The 25,971-nt window shown below is 42.0% G+C and overlaps 1 protein-coding gene across 2 annotated transcripts; it reads left to right on the top strand.

The window, feature by feature from the left end:
- Positions 1 to 215: 215 nt before the first annotated feature.
- Positions 216 to 25,531, top strand: fxr2 (fragile X mental retardation, autosomal homolog 2). 2 transcript variants are annotated; one of them, XM_034164813.1, is made up of 17 exons: positions 216 to 888; positions 5,792 to 5,844; positions 8,402 to 8,495; positions 12,523 to 12,594; positions 13,560 to 13,708; positions 13,942 to 14,035; positions 14,802 to 14,918; positions 15,002 to 15,172; positions 15,271 to 15,349; positions 15,444 to 15,601; positions 16,683 to 16,769; positions 19,506 to 19,725; positions 19,864 to 20,043; positions 20,192 to 20,386; positions 20,469 to 20,567; positions 20,673 to 20,761; positions 23,072 to 25,531. In XM_034164813.1, the coding sequence occupies exons 1-17, from the start codon at positions 838 to 840 to the stop codon at positions 23,180 to 23,182; spliced, it is 2,019 nt and encodes a 672-aa protein (XP_034020704.1). In that variant the 5' UTR covers positions 216 to 837; the 3' UTR covers positions 23,183 to 25,531. The 2 variants fall into 2 exon arrangements, with proteins under 2 accessions (XP_034020704.1, XP_034020703.1); XM_034164812.1 differs by having other exon boundaries at positions 20,174 to 20,386.
- Positions 25,532 to 25,971: the final 440 nt, after the last annotated feature.

The following is a 25,971-nucleotide window of genomic DNA, read 5'->3' as shown; positions in this document are numbered from 1 at the left end:
AGATAAAATTGTCATTTTTAAAACTGTAGAAGTCATTGGATGATTTCACTTCATTTAATGGTTGTATTTTGCATGAGTCTGATTTGAAGCAGACGACTGCTTCGTTCTCCGACGGGATTGAAGCAAACAGTTCGACACCGGTTTACGTCACATCTCGAGTGGGCGGGGCTTGGCAATAGAGGGGTGGGGTCTTCGGTCTCATTCAGCGCTTCTGATTCACACATCGGCGTGTGTTTGAGGTGGGCAGCAGCTGCTGGAGTAAAGGAGTCGCCGGGTGGTGGTGGTGATATCATTAAAAACGCCTTTTTGGAACGAATAGCACCAGCGGCTGAAGGGAAACGACACCCCGGCGGCGAGCCTCGTGAACCTTATTCCGCGCGACGCCTGCAGCACCGCACGCACCAAGCGAGGAAGCGGGAGCAGTTAGCCGGTTAGCATCCCCGATTGCTGTCGGGATCAAAGCGTTGAGGTGCTAGCCTCCCAGCTAATTAGCATCGTTAGTTCGCTTCACTTCGTCGCTCGTGGTTTTCGACCACTAAATTCTTCAGTGTGCACCCCCCCTTCCTCCCCACCCCCCACAGGGAGGAAAAAATAAAAATAAAATCAACAACGCAGGTTGGTGTGAGTGACTGGGCAGCGGGAGACGGCGTCTGCGTTCTTTCGAGTTTGCACCATCGCACCCCTTTCACCTCTGCCCCTCCACCCGAAACACTGGACATCCACACGGGGCCGGAGAGCGGCGAGGGGCCGGCGAAGCTGGGGGCGGTCACGGTAGCGGACTCGCCGGGAGTCGGAGCGGCTACGGAGAAGCACGGCCGTGGGGATTTGGCTCCGAGCATGGACGGGCTGGCAGTGGAAGTCCGCGGCTCCAACGGGGCCTTCTACAAGGTAAAACCTACTCACGGTCGCTGCTTCAGTTTGTCTCTGATTTAAAAAAAAAAAAAAAAAGTTTGTGAGAGGGAGAAAAACGCGTCATTCCGTATGAGCTAACAATTACTTTGCTAGCGTTAGCTTAGCTCAAGTTGTGAACAAATAAGGATGCTAACTCCACCTAGCCGTGTAGCTAACCTAACATCATCTCCACCATATCTGGCCTGTTTACTTTTTTTAAAAGTAAATTTCAACCTATTGGTGCTCAGTTGTATTTTGATTTATTTCCTGGAAAGTGAATATTCCGACCCTGTGAAGCAGAAGGTAGTTGCCAATCAGCTGTTGAAGCTCATAATTTGTTTTAATTAACCCGATAATATAATAATGTTACTTGATTTGACACGGAAAGTGTGGGTTTCTGTTTCATTTCTGTCCACTTACAGGAGTAAGCAATCAGTTTCATACACAGACACGTGGTTCCTGTGTACAAGCTAAGCTTGTTTTCAAAGCTAGAGTTAGTTGTATAAAAGATTAATTTTTGTTTTACTGGTTTTTATTGTTAAATTGATAGTTCTGTGGTGTAGGAGGTGGACTGATCAGGGTTTGACTCCATGTGTCCTTGGACAACACATTTCATCTGCATTCTCCCATTCCAGCCAGTTGGAAATGAGCACTGGCCTTACCTGGGAAAGTAATTCGCAATGGACTGGTGTCTGGCCCAGGAGGAGTTGGAGGCTTTTTGGCTTCTGCCTGTGGGATCTGGGGTTACGTACTAGGGCAATGGACATCAGGCCTGTATTCTTCTACTTCTTAGAGATGAGCATAGTTGGTAGTAATGCAGGGGTAGCAGTTACCACTTGCAGGAGAGAATTATTATGGGGCTTGGGCCTGCAGATCCTACTGTCTTATGAAGCAAATGCGTACTTGGCCAAGATTTGTGATGCCACCAGAGGCAAGCGACTGTCAAAAAATCCTTTCGAGTCAAAATGGTAACAAACTGGAATGGCACAAATGGCAGTAAGCTGCTGTACATTGATCAGCTTTTATATGAAAATAGGGCAGCACAGTGGTTTAGTGGTGGGGTGGAGGGAACGAGAGGAGCAGTTGTAACCAGTAAGTATTTCTGGTATTTGTATTTACGTTTTGCAAATTGTCTCTCACTTCTGATACTCTGCGTTCCCTTACCCTGTGTGCTGCTACCTAATGGATTAATAAAGTTCTATCTAGTCTAATCTAGTGGTTAGCACTGTTGCCTCACAGCAAGAAGGTTATGGGATCATTTCCCACCTGTGGACTTTGCATGTTCTCCCCATATTTGCGTGGGTTCCCTCTGGGTGCTCTGGCTTCGTCCCACATCCAAAGACATGCAGGTTAGCTGGATTGAAAACTTTATATTGTCCATGGGTGTGCACGCGGGTGTGACTGTTTGTTTGTGTATATGTGGCCCTGTGACAGACTGGCATCCTGTCCAGGGTGAACCCCACTTCACACCCTATGATTACTGGGATAGGCTTCAGGTGCCACGTGACCCTTAATTGGAGTAAGCGTTGGAAGACGAGTGAATGTATGGAAGTTTTATTTTCACTTTCTGGAAGCGCTTTCAGTGCTTCTCTTCTTGGTGATTGCATGAATATGCACATGTGCAATTAGTGTGGGGTTGATGATTTTTAAAAATTTAAAGGCCTTTGAGTGAACCATTGGTGGTGCGGACATTAAATTTGATGAAACACTTTGAAGAGTGGGTAATACCCATAATGCCTCCTCGTTCAATTTCATGAACGCTTTTGTAGGTTTTTGCACATAGTCTCGGTAATTTCAAACACTTTATTTATTTATTCTAATCCTCAGTGTCCGGCAGATCAACTGTCTCTGACCACATGGCAGTTTAGGGACAGGCCTATATTTACTCTCCTCATGCAGTCTCACCTGTTGTGTGGTTTTACAGAGTGACAGTTTTGCTCTGGCATGAATGGACACTTTCCACTCATCTCTCCGTTACACCCGTTACCTCACAGGTCTCATTTCGTGCACGGCGTAGACACTGAATTATACTGGCGATATTCTAAATGTCATGTTCTTGTCTGTTTGTTCTTCTCTGCAGTATTGGAATGACCGGATGCTGTCATTGACGTTTTTTTCTCCTGTTGTGATTGACATCCAGAATAAATTTCAACTCAGTCATCTAATGTCACTGTGAAGCTGTTCATATTTAATCAATGAGATTTTATTTCTAAACCTGTCTGCGCAGTACAACACACAAATGTGTCAGGAGAATGGCACATTTATGATATTTGCCTTTTTTTTTTCTTTCTTTTTTTAGCTCAGCTAACGTACACCAGAGATAAAACCCCCAATAAGCAGTCTGACAATGGTCCTTCATGGTGGGATTTGTCACTTATTTAAAAAAAAAAAAAATGTTGAGCAATTTGCTCCATTTTGTTGTAAATAAAGGTCAAGCAAATGGCTCCTCTGCTCTGAAAGGTCCTGCTCACCCCACGGACCCAACATATCACTGCTGGACACAGGACGATGTAACATCATTATGAAGCTGTGTGACGCCTCGTACCATGGATCTGGAAAGTATTCACAGCACTTCACTTTTTCCACCTTTTATGTTCTTTTATGTTCATCTTATTCCAAAATGGATTTTTTCCTTCAAAATTCTACTTGGCACCCCATAATGAAAAAAGCTTTTTGTTTTTTTTTCTTCACATTTATTAAAAACAAAAACTAAGAAATCCCACATTTACGCCTTTTGCGCAATACTTTTTTGATGCACATTTGTCAGCATTTACAGTCTCAAGTGTTCTTGAATATGATCCCACAGGTTTGGTGCACCTGTCTTTGGACAGTTTTGTCCATTCCTCTTTACAGCACCTCTCAAGCTCCATCAGGTTGGATGAGGAGCGTCGGTGCACAGCCATTTCCAGATCTCTCCAGAGATTCTATCCGATTCAGGTCTGGGCTCTGGCCGGACCACTCAAGGATATTCACAGAGTTGTCCTGAAGCCACTCCTTTGATATCTTGGCTGTGTGCTTGGGATCATTGTCCTGCTGAAAGATGAACTGTCGCCCCAGCCTGAGATCGAGAGCGCTCTGGAGCAGGTTTTCATCCGTGATCTCTCTGTATATTGCTGCATTCATCTTTCCCTCAATCCTGACTAGGCTCCCAGTTCCTGTCGCTGAAAAACATCTCCACAGCATGATGCTGCCACCATCATGCTTCACTATAGGGATGGTGCCTGGTTTCCTCCAAACATGAAGCCTGGCATTCACACCAAAGAGTTCAGTCTTTGTCTCATCAGGCCATGGTCTGGGAGTCCTTCAGGTGCCTTTTGGCAAACTCCGGGTGGCTATCTTGTGCCTTTTACAAAGGAGTGGTTTCCATCTGGCCACTCCACCATACACGCCTGATTGGTGAATTGCTGCAGAGATGGTTGTCCTTCTGGAAGTTTCTCCTCTCTCCACAGAGGAATGCTGGCGCTCTGACAGTGACCACCGGGTTCTTGGTCACCTCCCTGACTAAGGCCTTACTCCCTCAATCACTCATTTTCGACGGGCGTCCAGCTCTAGGAAGAGTCCTGGTGGATCCGAACTTCTTCCATTTACAGATGATGGAGACCACTGTGCTCATTTGGACCTACAAAGCAGCAGAAATGTTTCTGTACCCTTCCCCAGATTTGTGCCTCGAGACGATCCTGTCTTGGAGGTCTACAGACAATTCCTTTGGCTTCATGCTTGGTTTGTGCTCTGACGTGCACTGTCAACTGTAGGACCTTCTATGTTTACAGGTGGGGGGCCTTTCCAAATCATGTCCAATCAACTGAATTTACCCCAGGTGCACTCCAGTTAAGCTGGTGGGGTATTGTGTGTATAATTTTGATGGGGAAAAATGAATTTATTCCATTTTGGAATATGGCTGTAACATGACAAAATGCGGAAAATGTGAAGCGCTTTGAATACTTTCCAGATGCGCCGTACATGGTTCCTGCCCTAACAGAAATTACTTACCTGCCGTCTCAATAATACTCTGTTAAAGCAATATTAACCTGGCCATACATTGGCAAGGTGTCTCCTAGTTCAACCTCTGCAGAACAATGAGTCCCACCCCTGCCAATAAAAGCAGGCAACACCAGTCTGAGGATCCAGAAATCGGGGGTGTCAATTGTTGGGGTTGATTTGATATTTGGCTGATTTAATAGGTGATCGCACGGTGCTAAATTTAATATTTTTGAAGCAGAAAAATGGACCGTGATCGTGGAAAGTCTTCAGTGGTTTCAGTATGATGGCTGTTGTATTCTCTTCGTTTCCTTCTATAATTTAAAGATGGATTCTAAGCAGCTTTAAGATGCCTTCTGCCTCCAGCTCTGTCCAAGCATGTTCCTGGTTGGCACCACACAAAATTGTAATTGCATGTAGTGACCTACAAACCACCAGAGGGGGAACATAAAAATGATTGGCTTGTTTGGTTGAAATTTGTAGTCAGCCGTACTTTTGTCTGGTTTTATTGCAACTGGCGCAGTTCTAAAACTATATCAATACATGTAAACCAGACAGCACAAATTACATCAGGACATCCATGATGACACCAGATTTGGCCTATATGTGATAGTGAGAATTCCAGTAGAGAAACTGACAAATCAGCTGCTTCACTGAGCTGTGTCCTGCAATGACAATGTGGTGGCAAGAATTTTGTGCATTTGTGTTGATTTCCAGTGACTTACTCATCACTTTATCAGCACTGAATTCACAGCCAGAGAATTGTCAGTGTTGGGTTTTTTTGCTTCCCAGCAGCAGTCACAGCTTTGGTTTTGCACGGCTTATGAGGCAGCTGTCTGTGTTTACACTCAGAATCACATGGACACCCGTCACTCTTTCTCTTTTAATTGCTGTTTTTTCTCTCTCTCTCTTTCTCCTTTAGGGTTTCATTAAAGATGTCCACGACGACTCACTCACAATCATATTTGAAAACAAGTAAGTGTGTTGACTCGCTCTGTGTGTCATAAATAGTCCTTACACAAGAGGGAAATGAGACCCGAGCAACATTGAGGATTACAGCAGCTCGATTTCTCCCAAACATTAAAAATTGGCCTCTTCAGCACATGTGCTTGGCATGCAGCTGTCCATACATGTCTAACTTTTTTCCTCCTCCAGCCTCATGCTCTGCCTACCCCTGCCACTGCTGTCCCGGTGCCTCGCTTCCTAATGCTCCAAGCCCCACCCCTGTTCTCTTTCTGCTGCCCCCAGCTCACCCGTCACATCCCTGCTCCCTGTTTATCTATTTGGCACAGAGTGTAAAACAGGTTGCCCCTAAAAATAGTGGCCCACGGTATGCAAAGGGTGGCAGGGGTGCTAGCAGAACGGTGGACTCTCATTCCTATGTGGTGTTTGTTGCACCCCACTCCTCCTGCTAGTTTCTCCCTAAGGTTCCAGAGTAATTTGTTTTGTAAAATAGGCAAGGACTACTTGACTGCCTTAAACTGCTTAAATAATAAGTCTACATTTTCTGTGTAATTTTCAAGATGTTTTTATTGCGTCTGCAGTGAGATGAACAGGAAGTTTCACTTTTGAAAGACTTTGCCGAATACCTTATTGCTGTCCAAGTTATGGGGAATATCTGAAAGTGTTTTACATTATTTAGTGGGTATTGTTGCATCCCCAAATATAGCCAGAGTGGAAAATAGTGTAAATTAGGTCAATTTTATTTCTTTTTATACAAGCAACAATTGCCTTAGTAGTCACTGGGACTAGGATTTAGAAATGAAAGAAACCAACACACACGCATATTTCAAGCTCCATCTGACTTCAGATTGACCCATATGTGGAAAGTGGCAGCGAGAAAAGGAATAAACGTCTGCTTTGGCTACCTTGTGTTCTTTGAGAAGGTTTTGTGTCGGGTTGTTTGAGTTTTAGAACTTAACCACTGTGCGGTTGCCATGATGAGCCAACGTAATTAAGTCGATTCTGAAAATACGTCAATGTAAATATTTTTACCTGTTGCGTTTATTTATTTTTATTTACCGTTTTCATTTCCATTCTGCCAAATAACCAAAATTGGACTGCTTTTGAAGTGGTACAAGTTATGCGTTATGATTTATTTATTTATTTAGGGAAAATTGCTTAAATCAAAACTGACAAAAATTGAATTCTTTCAGGCTATTCTAATTTTTTGAGACGCACCTTTGTTACTGTGTAAACAAAGGGATGAGCTGATGGAAGGGATTGACTTGCGGCTTTTCCGAAGCCTAGGGGGATGTATCAAGGCTGTGAAAATTCAGCGGAGCCGAGGAATTTTGCGGATTTCATCATGGGGGGGTGTTGGAGTGGTGTTAGTGTTGTACTCTGTAATCATGATCGTTACTGAGTTTTTAAAAAGCCTATCGCAAAGCGTTCTTTTTTTTTTTTTTACAACATTGTACAAGTTTTGTAATTCCGGGGACACTGATCTGTGTTCTTGAATCCGCAGAAGTCAACGGAGAAAAATGGCACCCAAAGCATAGCTGTTGCGACAGTTGTCGTAAAGCGAGACTGGTTGTTTGCTACAGCGATGTGATGTGGCTGCTCCATGATGCTGTTCTTTAAGCTAAAGGTAGCATATGGACATCGCATACTTTAAGAGCCATCAAGTTTTTAAGAAAGAGAAGAATTTTGCGGATGGCTGTGTCCCTCCCTCTGTGTCAGAGTGGGAAGATGGCGAGAAACATGGTTTGAAAAAGTTTTATAAGGACAAGAATCTGTGGAATGCGCGCTGGGTTGAATTTAAAGTTTGTGATTATGAACACAGATAAAAGAAACGGGAAAAGCAAAATGCATCTTCTGCCCTCAAGAAATATGGTAAGATTATTATTATTATTATTATTATAATAATAATTTTTTTTTTTTTGTCTCTCAAAAATAGTGTTCAAACAGGATTTCAGACAAGATTATGTGACTTTTTTTTTATTAATGTAGACTTTGTCATTGGAAAAAGACATTGTGGCTTTGGATAGATTTACAGGAATTTACACAAGGATATAAGTGACTTTTTTACTATAAGGTATGTTATTGATATTTTACAGTGATTTTTCAAAATATTTTACAAGCTTTAGCTGTGGATTTTGAAATGCTTTAACAGTCTTTTTAGTCTTCATGAATTTCATGTAGTTTAATTGTTATGAGTTAATGCATAATTTAGTTTACAATTAAAAGGAAAATCTTTCTACGTCATACTTCCATGTCATATTCTGTTATTTCAGCATGATCATTGACAGTTCAAATGAAAGGTTGAATCTTGGATCATTTAAATGTGCGCTTGTGAGATTTTTTTTTTTTATTCCAGGAGATGCTGAAAATGTATCATTAAATACAAAAATAATACTGTTTCTGGGGCCCCGTGGGCCCTAAACTCCGACTCCTGGGGGCTGCACCCCCCCCCCCCGGCCCCCTGCAAATTTTCCTCAGATTTCAGTTTTCCTTTCACAGCCCTGATGTATGTGTTTGACTGTAAGCTAAGCATTCCTTTGTGTTTTGACCCCGTCTTGTCTCAATAAAGCTGGCAGCCAGAGCGACAGCTCCCTTTCAGCGACGTACGGTTGCCGCCTCCAGCTGATTACCACAAGGAAATCATTGAGGGAGAAGAGGTGGAGGTAAGGCTTGCAGCTTTCCATGTCACAGTTACCTTACCATCCACCAGTTTTCTCCAACTTGCTGTTTGGCATCTTTGACATTCTCACCCGCACCGCCGTCAGCGATGATAAATACTGAAGCTAAAACATTCGTCATGCTGTAAAATGACAAGTCCATGGCTGTTTTTATTTTGCCAGAAGTCTTCATTTATAGAGCTTGTGATGCTCTTTGCAGGCACAGTAGGAGAAATGTTGTGCCTGCTGCATATCAAAAATCAGTGCAGTTTTGTACGTTTTCATCTTCTGTTGCATCTGGAGTTATCAGTGTCAATCAATCAATTTTATTTATATAACGCCAAATCACAAACAGTTGCCCCAAGGCGCTTTATATTGTAAGGCAAGGCCATACAATAATTACGTAAAAACCCCAACGGTCAAAACGACCCCCTGTGAGCAAGCACTTGGCGACAGTGGGAAGGAAAAACTCCCTTTTAACAGGAATAAACCTCCAGCAGAACCAGGCTCAGGGAGGGGCAGTCTTCTGCTGGGACTGGTTGGGGCTGAGGGAGAGAACCAGGAAAAAGACATGCTGTGGAGGGGAGCAGAGATCAATCACTAATGATTAAATGCAGAGTGGTGCATACAGAGCAAAAAGAGAAAGAAACACTCAGTGCATCATGGGAACCCCCCAGCAGTCTAAGTCTATAGCAGCATAACTAAGGGATGGTTCAGGGTCACCTGATCCAGCCCTAACTATAAGCTTTAGCAAAAAGGAAAGTTTTAAGCCTAATCTTAAAAGTAGAGAGGGTGTCTGTCTCCCTGATCCGAATTGGGAGCTGGTTCCACAGGAGAGGAGCCTGAAAGCTGAAGGATCTGCCTCCCATTCTACTCTTACAAACCCTAGGAACTACAAGTAAGCCTGCAGTCTGAGAGCGAAGCGCTTTATTGGGGTGATATGGTACTATGAGGTCCCTAAGATAAGATGGGACCTGATTATTCAAAACCTTATAAGTAAGAAGAAGAATTTTAAATTCTATTCTAGAATTAACAGGAAGCCAATGAAGAGAGGCCAATATGGGTGAGATATGCTCTCTCCTTCTAGTCCCTGTTAGTACTCTAGCTGCAGCATTTTGAATTAACTGAAGGCTTTTCAGGGAACTTTTAGGACAACCTGATAATAATGAATTACAATAGTCCAGCCTAGAGGAAATAAATGCATGAATTAGTTTTTCAGCATCACTCTGAGACAAGACCTTTCTGATTTTAGAGATATTGCGTAAATGCAAAAAAGCAGTCCTACATATTTGTTTAATATGCGCTTTGAATGACATATCCTGATCAAAAATGACTCCAAGATTTCTCACAGTATTACTAGAGGTCAGGGTAATGCCATCCAGAGTAAGGATCTGGTTAGACACCATGTTTCTAAGATTTGTGGGGCCAAGTACAATAACTTCAGTTTTATCTGAGTTTAAAAGCAGGAAATTAGAGGTCATCCATGTCTTTATGTCTGTAAGACAATCCTGCAGTTTAGCTAATTGGTGTGTGTCCTCTGGCTTCATGGATAGATAAAGCTGGGTATCATCTGCGTAACAATGAAAATTTAAGCAATGCCGTCTAATAACACTGCCTAAGGGAAGCATGTATAAAGTGAATAAAATTGGTCCTAGCACAGAACCTTGTGGAACTCCATAATTAACCTTAGTCTGTGAAGAAGATTCCCCATTTACATGAACAAATTGTAATCTATTAGATAAATATGATTCAAACCACCACAGCGCAGTGCCTTTAATACCTATGGCATGCTCTAATCTCTGTAATAAAATTTTATGGTCAACAGTATCAAAAGCAGCACTGAGGTCTAACAGAACAAGCACAGAGATGAGTCCACTGTCTGAGGCCATAAGAAGATCATTTGTAACCTTCACTAATGCTGTTTCTGTACTATGATGAATTCTAAAACCTGAGTGAAACTCTTCAAATAGACTATTCCTCTGCAGATGATCAGTTAGCTGTTTTACAACTACCCTTTCAATAATTTTTGAGAGAAAAAGAAGGTTGGAGATTGGCCTATTCGTAATTAGCTAAGATAGCTGGGTCAAGTGATGGCTTTTTAAGTAATGGTTTAATTACTGCCACCTTAAAAGCCAGTGGTACATAGCCAACTAATAAAGATAGATTGATCATATTTAAGATCGAAGCATTAAATAATGGTAGGGCTTCCTTGAGCAGCCTGGTAGGAATGGGGTCTAATAGACATGTTGATGGTTTGGATGAAGTAACTAATGAAAGTAACTCAGAACAATCGGAGAGAAAGAATCTAACCAAATACCGGCGTCACTGAAAGCAGCCAAAGATAACGATACGTCTTTGGGATGGTTATGAGTAATTTTTTTTTCTCTGACTCTGTCAGCCTGGCTACAGTGCTGAAAAGAAACCTGGGGTTCTTATTTTCTTCAATTAGTGATGAGTAGTAAGATGTCCTAGCTTTACGGAGGGCTTTTTTATAGAGCAACAGACTCTTTTTTCCAGGCTAAGTGAAGATCTTCTAAATTAGTGAGACGCCATTTCCTCTCCAACTTACGGGTTATCTGCTTAAGCTGCGAGTTTGTGAGTTATACCACGGAGTCAGGCGTGTCAGTGTGACAGCAACAGATGATTATTCTCTTGACTCATGTTTTGTAAAGAGAGAAAAGGTCTTTTGTGAGCTTGAATTCAGTGCAGCTACAGTTTAGTTTTGTCATAACATTCAATATTATATTGTGCTTGAAAGTTTCCAAGCAGACGTGCCAGGTAATCCAGTTCTTAGCATTAGCTCGCTAAGTTGATGACGGTTTTTACTTCCACGCTGTTGCTTCTGCTCATCACAAAGAGCAAACTATGTGTAGTCAAATGACTGAGGCTTTTTTTTTTTTTTTTTTTATGGGCATGCCGTAAAGCGATTGGATGAATTTACCACACCAGTCAAGTGTCTGGTTAAACCACAACAAAATAACAGGAGTTGGAAGAGGTCAGTGCTTCCAATGATGACAAACATGGACGAATTTTTGCACAAAGGAAGTCCAGGTACTTTGTTTCTCTTTTACAATATGCTCCTCCAGTGAAAGATGACATGCTAAGATGGGCGAACTGGGTGAAAACCAGTCCCATCCTGCTTAATGGCATGTACGACTTTAAGTCAGTGACAGTGAAGGACGGCACAACTGTTTTCACCCTGTGTAGTGGCATGGAAGCAAAAACAGATTTAGACATGTTTTGGTTTGATTATTTTTAATAATTCAATATTTTCTCTGTTGCGCTGTTGACGGAGAAAAGCTGTTCCTTGGCATTGCTGCATTCGCATGACTGCACAGATCATCTCCAGAGCAGTGGTTGCAGACCTGCAGTCCATTTCTGTCTCAGCTGTAGCAAGGTGTTATATAGGCCGCGCGGCCCCTTGGACAAGTCCTGTCGTTCGGGGTCCTTAGCAATGGCATTTCTACACAATGCATGTTTTTAAGTCTGAACTGGTTATCCTTCAGTAATTGCTCCTTTGACACACTCGTCTTGTTCCAGTTCCACCCTGATGATAATCCTTTAATACTTGATCTATACAAGTACTTTGTCAGAACTATTTTTAAATGCATTTTGTTGATTTTGTCTTGACTAATGTTGGGCAGATCTAAAAAGTTCTTGGTGATTTCCTGTCATATGATGTAGGGTTTGTCCTCTTTGACATGTCACTACTTTCAGCTTCTCGCACAGCAAACACTGCGAAATCCGCTTGTTTCTGGAGGAGCTGTCGCCTCTTATTTGGTGAAAAATGGGCCATCATGGTACATACCCAATTGATGTCACTGTGACAACAGTTTAAACCAGTGGGGTCTGGTCCCGGTCCCAAAGGAGGTCACCAGAAATGTCACTGTGTGCATGCTGTCTGACACCAGTCGTCTAAATCGTGATCTAATGTTTGCTTTTGTTTATTATTTATTTTGTTCTTGTGAACACTGGAGTAGTCTTTTGCAAGGAAACCTCAAGTCTCCTCTTCTTTTTATGTTTTGTTACACAGGTTTACTCCAGGGCCAATGAGCAGGAGCCGTGTGGCTGGTGGCTAGCTCGGGTTCGAATGATCAAAGGAGAGGTGAGGATGGCAGTGACTATTTCTAATCACGCGACCTGGTGTTAGCCATCCGTCAGTGCTTTGAGCTGCAGGTGGAATTGTTGGGTCAGCGGGCTACAAATGGACATCTGTGCTGTGAGAGTCACTGTTGGCATTCTGCTGTTATCAGGAGCAGTCTGAGAGCCTGCCGGAATGTTTAGCTCTGGCTGACTTTAATTCCGCTCCGAGGGCATTCAGTATGCATACTGCATCTCCCACTGTTCTTTCTAAAAAAAAAAAGAAAGAAAGAAAGAAGAAAATGGAATGAATGCTGTTCATTGAGCCAGTTTTCAGGTGAAGTCGGGGTGGATGGTACATTACACTGATGTGGTAGTGCACTGAAGTATGGATTGTACAATACTACTGGGCCAGATTTATTTATTTTTAATGATGCAGACAAAATAGTAAAAAAAAATCCACAAAGTGTTGAATAATTTAGAAATCGATAAATGCTGATCACAAGTCATTCTGCTGAGAACCAAATGTGAATCAGAACACCTGTTAAATATGTTTCTTACAGACGTAACTGGCCTTAAAGATATTTTCATGTGAAGTCATGACAGTCATTAAAATATGCTCCAGCTGTGACTGTGCTGTGTGAACTCTTAGGCGTCTGCACTGCAGATTTGTTGATTAAACACAGCCGCGTATTTTGTTCAAGACTTTAACTTTGAAGGAGCCTATTTGAAAATGAGAATCAGCCAGACTAAACTCTTGCTCAAATCATATAATTATTGGAGTCATATTGTGCAAAACCAGTGATGTAGTACTGCCCCCCTCCCCCCCCAAAAAAAACCAGATACTAATAGTGACTGTAGCTCATCACTGTTTTTAACTTGATTGAAGACGCGGATGGATATTTAGAGTTGGTGCTGTCAGATGTGTTATAAAAAAAAAAATACTTTAGCAGAATGTCTGACATTTATGGAACAAATCTGTGCTTTCAGTTCTACGTAATCGAGTATGCAGCATGTGATGCCACGTACAACGAGATAGTCACATCAGAACGCATCAGGCCTCTGAACCCTAACGTCCCATCATCTCGAAACTCTTTCCACAAAGTCCCCATCCCAGTTCCAGATGACCTAAGAGACATGTGAGTCTTTATTTTATCGCCAGGGTCTGTGAATACTGTAGGTCCTGACTTGATTTTAGATGTAATTCAAGTACCAGAGAATTTACAGTTTTTAAAAAAGAAAATGGCTCCTTAAGTATTTCAACATTTCATTTCTTGTGTTGTTTCTGATAAATTACCTCAGCGATCATCAATCTCATTGCTGCCAAGTTAATTGTGCTTATTTTTCTATGCAATTGTCTTCTTCCTTGCAGCTGTGCAAATGACAACATTCACAAAGATTTCAGGAAAGCTATCGGCGCAAACTGCATCTTCTACAGCGCTCAAACACACGAACTCATTGTACTGGTTAGTAAAAATGCTGTAATGTAATTGTACTGATTGAAATGTGAAGCTCGGCCTTATGTTGGAAAGCTATTGTAGATTTGAAAGTGGCTTTTTTTTTTTTTTCTTGGATAAATTTCTTCTTCCATGTCTTCATGGGAAAACCCGATTTTATCTTCATCTGTTTATTAAAAACAATTTTTCTGTGACTCTGCACTAATTTGGACTGAACAAGCAGCAGTGGCTTTGGAAATGAAATGAAAAACTGACAAGTCAAAGAACACCTGCGCCTCATTTTGTTCAGGGATGTAATAAGATTGAGATTCATTCCCTCAAATGTGCCACTCCAAGGTCTCCCCACATGTCGTGCTGGTGTCTGTCATTATTAAAGAAACAAATATGGATAAGGCAAAATGGTGATTGCCACACGGACACACACATCGGATCTGGTCACTTGCTATGTATAATATGGACACCAAGTCACTAAAATTAGATTTGAAACAGACATGCATTAAATCTGATTTGAACTGGCAGCAGGAACAAAGCCTGTAACTATTTCCTGTGGTGTATTACATAAACCACACCAAACTTTTTTTTTTCCTGTTGATCTGATACATTAAAATTAGCCACATTTTGATCAGTTTTTTTTCATGTTATGCCTTACAAATTAGAGAGTTTAGAGACAAGATGATGTGTTGAGAACCTAGAGATGGACTCAGTTATTTTACATGGTATACGCCGATAAGAGTTTAAAGGTTTTTTTTGTTTTTTCTGTTTTAAATGAATGCAGTCAACGAACGAAACCACAGTAAAGCGTGCTGCTCTCCTGAGTGACATGCACTTCCGCAGCATCCGTACCAAGCTACTGCTAATGTCCCGCAATGAAGAAGCCACCAAACATTTGGAGGTAGGCATATTTGTTTTTAATGCAGTTGACCTTTTCCACCATGCACACTTTTACATGCACAGTTTGTGTTCACCCTCCCCTAGACAAGTAAGCAACTGGCGTCAGCGTACCAGGAGGAGGTGAGGGTGAGGGAGGATCTGATGGGCCTTGCCATCGGCTCCCACGGTGCCAACATCCAGCAGGCACGGAAGGTGCCTGGTGTCACTGCTATTGAACTGGAGGAAGAGAGCTGCACATTCAGGATCTATGGAGAGGTACCGTGCACGTTATGAAGTAGCTAATGGCCTCTACCATTTTTGATGCTCGTTCTTGTCCCGTCTTATATTGGTTTGATGTTTTTGTTTCATTACAGACACCAGAGGCAGTGAAACAGGCTCGAGAATATCTGGAGTTCAGAGAAGACTACTTTCAGGTACCCAGGAACCTTGTAGGTGAGTGAGCGGTATAACAGTCCTGTTAGTGACATTGTTGTGACAACTTCTCATCACTGCTGTCATTACATCTTAATTACTCACTGTCACACAGGAAAAGTCATCGGCAAGAACGGCAAAGTCATCCAAGAGATTGTGGACAAATCAGGCGTTGTTCGTGTAAGGATCGAGGGGGACAACGACAAAAAGCTTCCCCGGGAGGAGGTAGGCAGGCAGGGGGCTGGCAGGGACGACGCTCCCAGCAGCAAAGAGGTGAATGAACCGTTCGGCTGGTCTCTACCAGACTCCCCCCGCCCCCCAAAACCAAACCCATAATAATGTAAAGAACCTGAGTGTGCCGGCTGCTTTGTCTCTTGTTTTGTGAGTTGCCGATGTTTGCATCGCTTTGAGTGCTCACTGCCCACAATATATGCCATATATGAGGACGTCAGTCTCTGATGGACTGATGCAGTTGAGTGTGCACACGTATGTGTGGACAAATACCAGTAACATTTGTTGTATTTCACAGCCAGGTGTGTGTTGTTCCCTCGTGATTTCATTGATAGTTCAGCAGAAAAAAAAGGTCACCATGAGAGCTCAATTAAATCAAGCATTTAGAAATTTTAAGACTTTAAAAATAAATCTGAAACTCATTAAAACCTCAGAACTGTTCAATATTGGGTACATTTAATTTTTAATTGTGGCCACCAGGGGGCTGAGTTTTGGAAGGTGCATGTATGCAATATCTTGATATTGACTTAATGTATCAAGGTGAAACTTTGCACACTGGGTCACCTCACCAAGACCTTGAACATGTTCATGGTTGAGCACTTTGGCCACCAGGGAGCAGATTATTTCAAAGCCAGAACTCAAAGGTCTTCATGGATCGCAGTCTAACTTGCTCCTGCAGATTAAATCTTGTACAAGTTTGTCATTGGGTTTGGCGATTATTGAGTACAGTCAGCATTAGTTTAGTTAAATATTCAATCGAGCATAAGAGATGTGTAACTTAAAACTGACGTTTCATCTAATGATATGTCTGACAGACACCCTGCTGTGAAACCATGTAGCAACTGCTTATCCATTTATGTTGGGTTTTCTGAAGCTGGGACATCCCCCATACAGAAAGTAATCTCTCCACACACCAGCTGATGATATTCAGCAGTACGAGCTTATCTGCCATACAGTTGACTGTGACAATACTTTCTCACATGCACCCACCTGTATGATCTTTTTGAGTGTGCTTTGTGTGATCTGTAAGCGTACCAGACTTCATAAAAGTGTTCTTTCTAAGTGAGGATCCATTGTTTTGGTTGAAAAGAAACTAAACAGCTGTTCTTCCCTCTTTGACCAGGGCATGGTTCCCTTTGTGTTTGTGGGAACTAAAGAGAACATCAGCAATGCCCAGGCCTTGTTGGAGTACCACGTGTCCTATCTGCAGGTTAGTCTACCCTTTGTTTCTTGCTTCTGTAAAGAAATTTGGGGAGTAGTCGCTTCATTTTGGTTGCCTCTGCAGCTCCACACGTGGAAACTTGCTGAGATCACGTCGTTTTGCCCTGAGTTCATGTGCTGTCACAAATAGAAACCCCCTTCACCCACTGTGGGATTGAAGTTTGGATTACCAGCTATCTGGACCCTCAGCTTCCAAAAATAGCATCACCTCCCTCACATTCCCCCTTCTGCTACCTCCCCCGAGGTTCAGCTGTTGTTGGTTGAAGCAGCTGTCACAGTGAAGTGACTACCCCACATGCACACTCCCCTTTACAAATTGCTGTCAGTGCACTACGTCAGTCCTCAGTACCCGCCCTGATCATCTCATGTTCAGCCCCCCAAAAAATAAATTATATATATTTTTAAATATCAATATCATTAAATATGAGGCTTTGGTTGTGTTTATCAGGTGTTGACGTGACAGTTGTGATCCTGTAATCGAGCCACAGGAACCAGATGGTAACCCTGTTGGAGAAATGTGTGCACAACTCCTCTCTGAGAGCAACCCACTCCCATCGGTAGTTTCACTAGTTTTTCTGTTCTGGGAATCCTGACACAAAATCCTGCCGAGTGGACGTTTGTGGTTGGGCCTGTTTGTTATATTTGGGCTTCTGTAAAAAGAAATGACAGAGAGCCTCTGATCTGTGACGACTTAATAGTCATATTATCTCAGTACAGTGAAATTACATCTGAGGAGGCAGTTCCCATCTGCTTTACACAACGTACATGTAGCCAAGTCCGTAAGATTTACAGACTTGACGGCATGTACGTTACCAGATGCACCATGGACAGTGGTGCAGTTTTTACCTCTGACCGTGCCACAGATAATTTCAGCGGTTACATTTGAACTTACTCCAGTTTTTTTAAATGTTTGCTTCTGTTATGATTTCTCTGAAATTTAATTTTTAGATTTATAAAGGTTATCTTATTTTAAACGGCTGTAGACTGATGTTGAAGTGGTTTTTAAAAAGGTGCAAGATGGGTAGATGACAGAAAATCTGTCTCGAAGGCACTTTGTACAGGCTGTGGTTTTAAAAGGCTACAAACACATGATAAACTAGTTCACACTGGATTTTAAACTGGTTTTGACTGCTGAAAAACAAACACATACTTTAAATATCATGCTTTTAGTGAAGCTTAGGCCTAGTGGCTTAAACTTCACCTTAGTATTTCTTCTGTTTTTCTTGTTGCTTAATGCTGACAAATTATACTGTATTTGTTGTCTTTCTGATCTCTGATTCAGTTTTTTCTCTGTTTGAGGTGTGGCTTCATCCAGCGATGGGTGTGGTGTCTGTTTCTGCAACCCTCCCATCCTGTGCACCAGCAAAATTTCCTGTATATTCATGTGAATTGTGTTGGTAGCGTGGCCTAAGCAGAGGGTCACCCTTTGAGTCTGGTCTGCTTGAGGTTTCTTCCTCAAATCAGAGGGAGTTGTTCCTTACCGCTGTTGCCTGTGTGCTTGCTCTGGGGGTTGGTAAAGTTAAACCTTACTTGTGTGAAGCGCCTTGAGGCAACTTTGTTGTGATTTGGTGTTGAATTGAATTGGTAGACTAATATCGACATTGGATTTTTGAGTTTTACCGATCAAGTTCCCCTAAGTCACGATCAAAGTAATTTAATGTTGATTATCAGTTGATACAAAGTCCTGATCTCATTTGTATTTTCTGAGATACCCTTCGTACTGCAAACAGAAAAATAAAATCAGTGCATTAAGAAAAAAATAGCTTAAAGCCAAGTTGCGATGAATTTCATTTTTATATATATATATATATATATCACGTGCACTGAACACTCAATAATACTGATTGACCAATGCTGATGATTGACTGGTTGCTGTGTTTTGTTATTTTAGTCCTTTATCATTATCATGTTTAAAATTGTCTTTAAAATATTTGTTTTTTGTGCATGTGGAAATCACTACCTGATTAGCTTGTAAGACGTGAATCACACACAACTTAAAGGCTAATATTAAGTACCTCAGATAAAAACCACAAACAGTCTAATGTGCACGGTCTGTCAACACGCAGTTTGTCTGATACATGAACGTACAGGTACAAATGTACATGCTGTACACATGAGCAGGAATGATGCCAAAAAGTCTACAAGACTTATTTCCATTGTGGTTCAAACACATTGGACTCATCACGTCCATACATCTGAATTAAGATTATCGTTATGCCGTAATACAGAAACTACAATCAGATGAAAGAGAGAGAGAATGCATTTTATGCAGGCAACTTATCAAAGAGATATCTTGATAATCATCCACTAAACAATGATCTATTTGTTTCAAAGTTGTTGTGTTCCTGGGACTTGTCAAGCTATAGTTACACAAAATACACTTTAATCTGGTTTCTACACCATTGACAGTAAGCGTGATGGTCAAACAGTGTCGTTTGAAGTAGATCATCGCCAATGTGTGTAGCATTAAAATTAACACTTTGACAGTGTCGAAACGTGTGAGGGTGGTTGAATGTGCTCAGTTATATTAATCAGTCTGGACCAATAACTAACATAACAGTTTATGTTAACATTTAAGCACGTTATTGTCTGCACATATATTAACGGTAAAAACAAAACCCGACAAAGCATGTGAGGATGTTTTGGACAGTTGAATTTTGTTTCAGAAGGGACCCGGTTTGAGAAAACTCTCCACTTTTTCTGCATTTTCTTAACCTGCTTGTAGGAAGTGGAGCAACTGCGCCTGGAGCGTCTTCAGATTGACGAACAGCTCCGTCAGATTGGAGTCGGCTACCGCGCGCCTCAGGGTCGACCCGGAGGTCCAGGTGGTGACCGGGAGAAAGGCTACCTGACAGACGAAAGCAGCAACTCGATCCATGCATCCCGGAGCTACGGGGGCCGCGGCAGAGGACGGAGGGCCTCCAATAGCCAGCACTCTGGATACGGTGTGCATGAGAGCACGTGCACAACAGAATCCTGTCAGCTAAACATTCATTCATTCTGTACTGCTTGTCTGTCAGCTCAGTCTGGACTTCTGTCCTTTTACTGCTTTTGAGATTATTTAATTTTTCCACTTGCTGCAGGTACAAACTCGGAACTGTCCAATGCTTCTGAATCTGAGGATGTCATTGAGCGAGACCAGCGACCCCGTGGCATAGGCGGTGAGGAGAGAAGTTCCCGACGGGGCGGCAGGGGCCGCGGCGCCAACTCAAGCCGAGGCCGCGGCGGCTCGGGGTCCAAACCTTCCAACACTATCAGCTCAGGTATTTAAATGGTTAAAAACTGCTTCACACCAGGAGACCACTGAGATGCTCAGTGACATTTTTTCTGAATTATTTTCATGCAGTGGTCAGATGTCTGTTTTCTTTATACATTGACCATCATACAATGTAGATTCTGTGGTGTCTCCAGTGTTGAGGGACCCAGACAGCAACCCCTACTCTCTGCTGGAGGGCGAGGGCGAGCTGGCAGACGCGGATATCAGCGAGGGCGTGGGAGGAGACCGCCGCAGACGCTCTCGACGTCGTCGCAATGACCAGGAGCCAGTCGTGATGGATGCTGCCGCAGAGTCCGACAGTCAGGCAGCACCCAGCGAAAACGGTCTGGGTAAGAAGTGGCTCATAGTAAGTAGTTTAAACCTCTGGATTGAGACATCAGAGATGCCAATTGTTGTTTTCTAATTTCACAGATGAGGACGCCCGACCACAGCGCCGCAATCGAAGTCGCCGTCGACGTAACCGTGGCAGCCGCCCAGAAGGAGGCTCGACCAGTCGTGACAGACAGCCAGGTGAGAAATGCCACCGTGTGTCCTCGTCAGGGTTAGCAGTAAGTGCTGAAGCATCATTCTGAATTGGCAACAATGCAGTTCTCACCATTTATTTTTATATTCCAGTGACTGTTGCTGACTACATATCCCGTGCCGAGTCCCAGAGCAGACAGAACCTACCCCAGAAGGAAAACGCTGCCGGCTCTGAGCCCAAGGTATGGTGGACGATATTAACTTATGAGTAGGGATGGGTATCGAGAACCGGTTCCTTTCGGGTATCGTTAAGAAATGATTCGATCCACCGACATCAATAAGCTTTGTGCTTAACGATTCTGTTATCGGTCCTTCAGAGTGGCCGTTGTTTTGGCGGGTGTTTGTCAGGAAAATTATCATTTCTCTACATTGATTGCAGCGGGTCCTTAATCAACTTTTCTGCAGCGCGGCTTTGCTTTCAACCTTGAACCAATCGAAGTGTGGTTCGCAGATTGAAGCAATGCTTCAGTCGATTGCTTTGTTTATTTCTTTCTTTCGCTTAATTTTCCCCTGCTAAAACCCTAAAGAGCATACGTCTGAGTATTATTTACCTTTTCTATGTTAAACCGACCTGTTATGGTCTTCTGAAACAGTTGATGTATTTTATAACTTTAAATGGGAGCGATGCTAACGCTTTAGCATGTCTATGGCATTTTCAATGTTAAAAGTTAGCATTTAGCAATTGCCGCTGTCATCACGTTCGGGTGCATTTGTTTTCAACTTGTAATATTCCTTATTTATTTTTGTTTATATATTAATAATCTAATGATTATTATATACAATTTTAGAGACAAAAAAAACCTGAATAGAAACACAACAGAAAATATATAATAGCAACTAACATAAATAAATAAATACATACAGAAATAAATGTTTCCTGTAAACACCTAGTGACTCACTCCTTCATTTCATCCCTGTCTTATTTAAGTTTAATGACAGTTTTGTTTCAGTCAAACCATATTTTCAGTTTAATTTCTTCAGTGATTTCCTCCAGAACTATCTGCCAAACTAGAAACTGCTGCATCCTAGTAAGAGCAGAATACTACTGGAATGAATCTGAATAAGGAAAGTTGTATTTTGTTTTTTCTCACCTAAATGGATTCAGCACTCACTCCAGTTTTTTGTCTGGAATAGTCCCAGATTGCATTTCAGAGCTTTTAGAATTCAAACATTTTCGTGCAGGTGGTGTTGGGGGGTAATTTTGGGTTTCAGCTTTTTTTTGTTTTTCACCCCTTTCATCCCTGAATGAGTTCTGATTCACTTTTGTGTGGATTAAAGTTACTAATGGGACTCCTGTCTTGTTGCGAGAAAGAAACGAGAATCATCATCCGATCTGTTCACACAGCTCCAAACGTTGCGCGGCTCTCTGACAAGTCAAGATGGAACGATAGAATTCAGTCTGAATTAATAACTTCAAAGCGAAACACAGTTTTGTTTATTTTTATTTATGTCCAGAGATCAAGGATACAGTGACTAATTTCATATTTATTTACTTTAAGACTCAAGGAAATACATAGAAAACCTGTAAAGCCTACTTTTAGTACAAAATTCACGAGGAATCGATAAGGAATCGGATTGATAAGCAGACTCGATAATGGCATCGATATCGATAAAACCTTATCAATACCCATCCCTACTTATGAGCCAGACTAGGTTTTGCAAATGAAAGAAAGTGACAAGCTAAATGTCACTTCAAAACCACTCAATGTTGAGAGAGGGAACTCGTATACGTTTTTTATCCCCCAACGGCTGAAGGCCAAAAAGGGAATTATGTCATTGCAATTTCCATCCATCAGCCCTTCTCTGCCTCCCAAAAAGGGTATAAGCTTTCTGAAATCAACTCAAGTTTTTAGGAGAAATTTTGTGAAACTTCATAAAAGTCCTTGTTTTGTAATACACATATTGTAATATTGTACAAGACTGATACATTTGGTGGAGTTACGGTCCTTGAATAACAAACCTAAACACTGCCAGTTTCCTGAGTTGGTGTCTGCATTCTGATATCAACTATCATACCTTGAAATGTTGCCAGAATGTAGCAAGCACCAGCAGGGGAGCGCATTCTTGTTGCTATATTCATAAAAAAAAAAATCCTTATTTTCTGGAGTATAAGTTGCACCTGTCATAAAATGTTTCTTGAATGTGGGGTACATAAATTATACCGGCATATGTCGCACCTTTTTTCTGTGTTATCACCTCTTTAGTTGAGGATTTTTAAGGATTGTAGTGTACTTTTTTTTTTTTTTTTTTTTTTTTTTTTTACTGACCTTTATTGTATTGTTGGTGTTTTAGTGCTTTCATTCCTTGAAAAGTACATTTATTAATAATGAAGAATGCATGATATATTGGTATTGAAGTCTTCTGACCTCTGAAACTATTTGGGGCGGGGGGGGAACCATACAAATTGTACTCTGGAATACCCAGATTGAGGGATGACCACCACAGACAATTTCTGGCTCATTTTCATGTTTTTGTGCTCTTTACGTCCACAGGAGAATGGAACCAATGGCAAGAAGGATGAGTGTACGCCCTCCAAGCGTTCCCCAAGCAACGGCATGACTTCGCCCAGCGAGTCCTTGAGCTTGGTCAATGGCGTCTCATAAATAAACGGCCTTGCCCCCTCGCAAACCCAAGTCTAGAGCAAGACTTCATGGCAAACTCTGTTCCTGCTTGCATTAACTTAAACCTTAAACAGATGAGTGAAAAATTACCTGACAAAATACCTGAATTCATGCTGAGTGAAAAAGTACAAAAAAATGACAAACGCATCTACTTAAAAACACACGTTAATGATGTATGCTATCCTATCTATCAGTACTTAGTGCTTATTTAAAAAAACAAAAAAAAAACAAAAAACAAACAACTAGCTTGCCAAAAAAAGCTGGTGGATATGACTTGATTTTAAAGAAATACTGAAACACGAAAAACGGGACAAGACTTCTTTTTTTTTTTTTTCCTCTTTTCTTTTGAAACTGTTTTCTGTATTTGTGTCTCTTCGTTACATTGATTTTGTTCATTGTTTATCACTGGTTTCGACTTGGCGGTCGCTCCGTCAGCCAAAACGGACACGTCTCTTGAAAGTGTTTAAAAAAGCGTTGACATGGGAAATGTGCGCTGTAAAGAGTAGACAGTCCAGTAGGTTATGTGACGCGGCGTTCGCACAGTGAACTGAGGGGGTGGAGACCGATTGGAATATTGATAGACATTGTGCCTTGAATTAAAAAAAAAAAAGTATATATATAAAAATAAAAAAATGCTTGAGTTTTTCCCATTAAGTTCGTTTCTGTTTCCCTTAAGGAAGAAAAGAGGAGATCCGTTCTTGCATATTTCTTCTTTGCTTGGAAGAACAGACCTGTGAGGGAGGAGGTTGCAGGATACGTCACTGACAGGCCAACGTAGGGAAAGAAAATCTGATGCCAATGTGGAATTCAAGGCGCCCGTCATTCAGCGTAGAATGGACGTCGTCAAGGGTCAGTACGCATCTCTACTGCTGAAAATGTTGACAACCACAAAACTATACCAGGAGGTATCGTAGCACAGCCCTGGGCGGGGTCACAAAACAAGGCGACTATTATTCAGCAAGGCTGAGAGGTGTAAGGTGATGTCACGTCCTCCTCTCACCTGTTTTACTTCTCCTGAGGGTCCAGGCAGCACTCCAACAGCCTTGTAAACCAAAACGATAGATTCCGACATAAGGTTCCTCTACCTGTGCTGGAGTTCGGGATGGGGAACAGCGGCGCTCGCTTCCAGCCACACGTAGTGTGTCTAGAAGAACCACTACGGTGTGCAGCTCCAGTTGCACACGAGGGGCGATTATCTTACAAAACAGGTGCTGCTAGCAGGAGGGCCTGGAGACTGCAGACTGTGGGATAGGAACAGCTTCAAACGAGATGAGAGCCGTTAACACACGATGACAGCCAGGCCCGCGCTTACAGGTACACATGGCACCGAAACGCAACAGCGTGCCACACGCAAGTCGGAGCGCGTTCGGGGACCGGGTCGGGGTCCGCGTCGGGGCGGAGGACTTTTAAGCAGGCGGAGGTGGCCACCTTGTTTGTACCTGGCAGTTTGGGTTGACAAATGAAGTAAGAGAGGGACTTAAACCTCAGTGACTCTCTGCTCATATTGTTACTGTTGTCTTGGTTACCACTCTTTTTTTTTTTTCTTTTTTTTTTTTTTCCTCTCTTTTTGGTTGCTATTACCACATCTTAGTAAATATGAAATAAAAAAAAAAAAACTGAAGTGAAATCAGCCTCTTCTCTGGAGATGAACTTTTAATTTCTCTGTCTTGTGAGTTTGCGGTCTATTTTTTTCCTAACTTGCATGGTGTTAGCTAACGAGTAGTCGGTGGTGCCCGTCCCGTGCATGAGGAAGAGTGTTATTAATCTGACTTACAAAAAGCCATTGTTTCTTTGTTTTTCATTTGCTAGAATTGCTGCTACCGTACACGTTGAATGTCCAACTAACTTAGAAACTCTACCTTGAACTGAGAGAACTTTTCTTCACGACTCAAAACATCGCCCACCACATCCCGGCTTGTATCGGCGGGTACGCGGACTTAGGGCCTGCCCATGACGATTCACGACAAGCTCGTGTCCATGTGACCAAAGGTTTCAAGAAGCAGGAGAACATGAGCAGTTGAACTGAGATGATCCAGATGCTGCTGCTGTTGTACGATTCCGCTCATCTTGTATGTTTTTAGTGTCCGAGCGAGCACTTGAGTATTTGTAATTTGTTCAGTTGCATGGTGTGTGCGTGCGGAACATTTGTAGTCACCTTTATACCTCATTGTGTGAGTACTGTATTCCCTTTAAGTGTCCCTCATGTCCTGTTGAAAGGCCGCTGGGCGTCTGGGTGGATGCTGGTTGTACAGTTAAACTCCTCACTCTTGTCAGATTTTTGTCTCTGGTTTTCTCACTCATGTTCTGATGGCAATAAAGGACTTTTCATTGTTTGGTATATATATATTTTTTCCCCCAAACGCTTTGTTTTAATCCTCACCATTTGATTACGAAACATAAATGAGAGGAGAATGAAGTTACTTAAGCAGTCAAAAATAGAAGATACAGCTGTTTTTTTTTTTTTTTTTTTTAATCTTGCAGAGTTAAATTTGTCATGGGCTATATTTAGTTGTCTGCATTTAGTTTTGTACTGCTAATGTTCTTGGTTATTTGGTTTAGCAATGTTGCCTATGGGTGATAGAATGTGCCTTCACTCTGGTTTAGCGCTGTTTGGTATATTGAACAGTAGCAGAGGGTAAAAATTTATGGACTTGAGTTAAACTACATGGTGACTTGTGTGGTTGGTGCTAAAACTAGTGCATTCCAAATTTCAACAGAAAATACTTAAAATATATATTACATTAAGTATTTACAATCAACAAAATAATGGC

This window comes from Thalassophryne amazonica, chromosome 23 (assembly GCF_902500255.1).
Source record: "Thalassophryne amazonica chromosome 23, fThaAma1.1, whole genome shotgun sequence".
NCBI classification, from domain to species: domain Eukaryota; kingdom Metazoa; phylum Chordata; class Actinopteri; order Batrachoidiformes; family Batrachoididae; genus Thalassophryne; species Thalassophryne amazonica.
Note: the sequence above shows the minus strand (reverse complement) of the source record. Positions and strands in the feature narration are given on the sequence as shown.

Bases quoted from the DNA above. Each gene is read 5' to 3' on its own strand.
- fxr2 (XM_034164812.1), top strand. From the start codon at position 838: ATGGACGGGCTGGCAGTGGAAGTCCGCGGCTCCAACGGGGCCTTCTAC. The intron at 14,036-14,801 runs GTTAGTAAAAAT...AAATGAATGCAG, and splicing joins CACACGAACTCATTGTACTG to TCAACGAACGAAACCACAGT. The intron at 15,173-15,270 runs GTACCGTGCACG...GTTTCATTACAG, and splicing joins CATTCAGGATCTATGGAGAG to ACACCAGAGGCAGTGAAACA.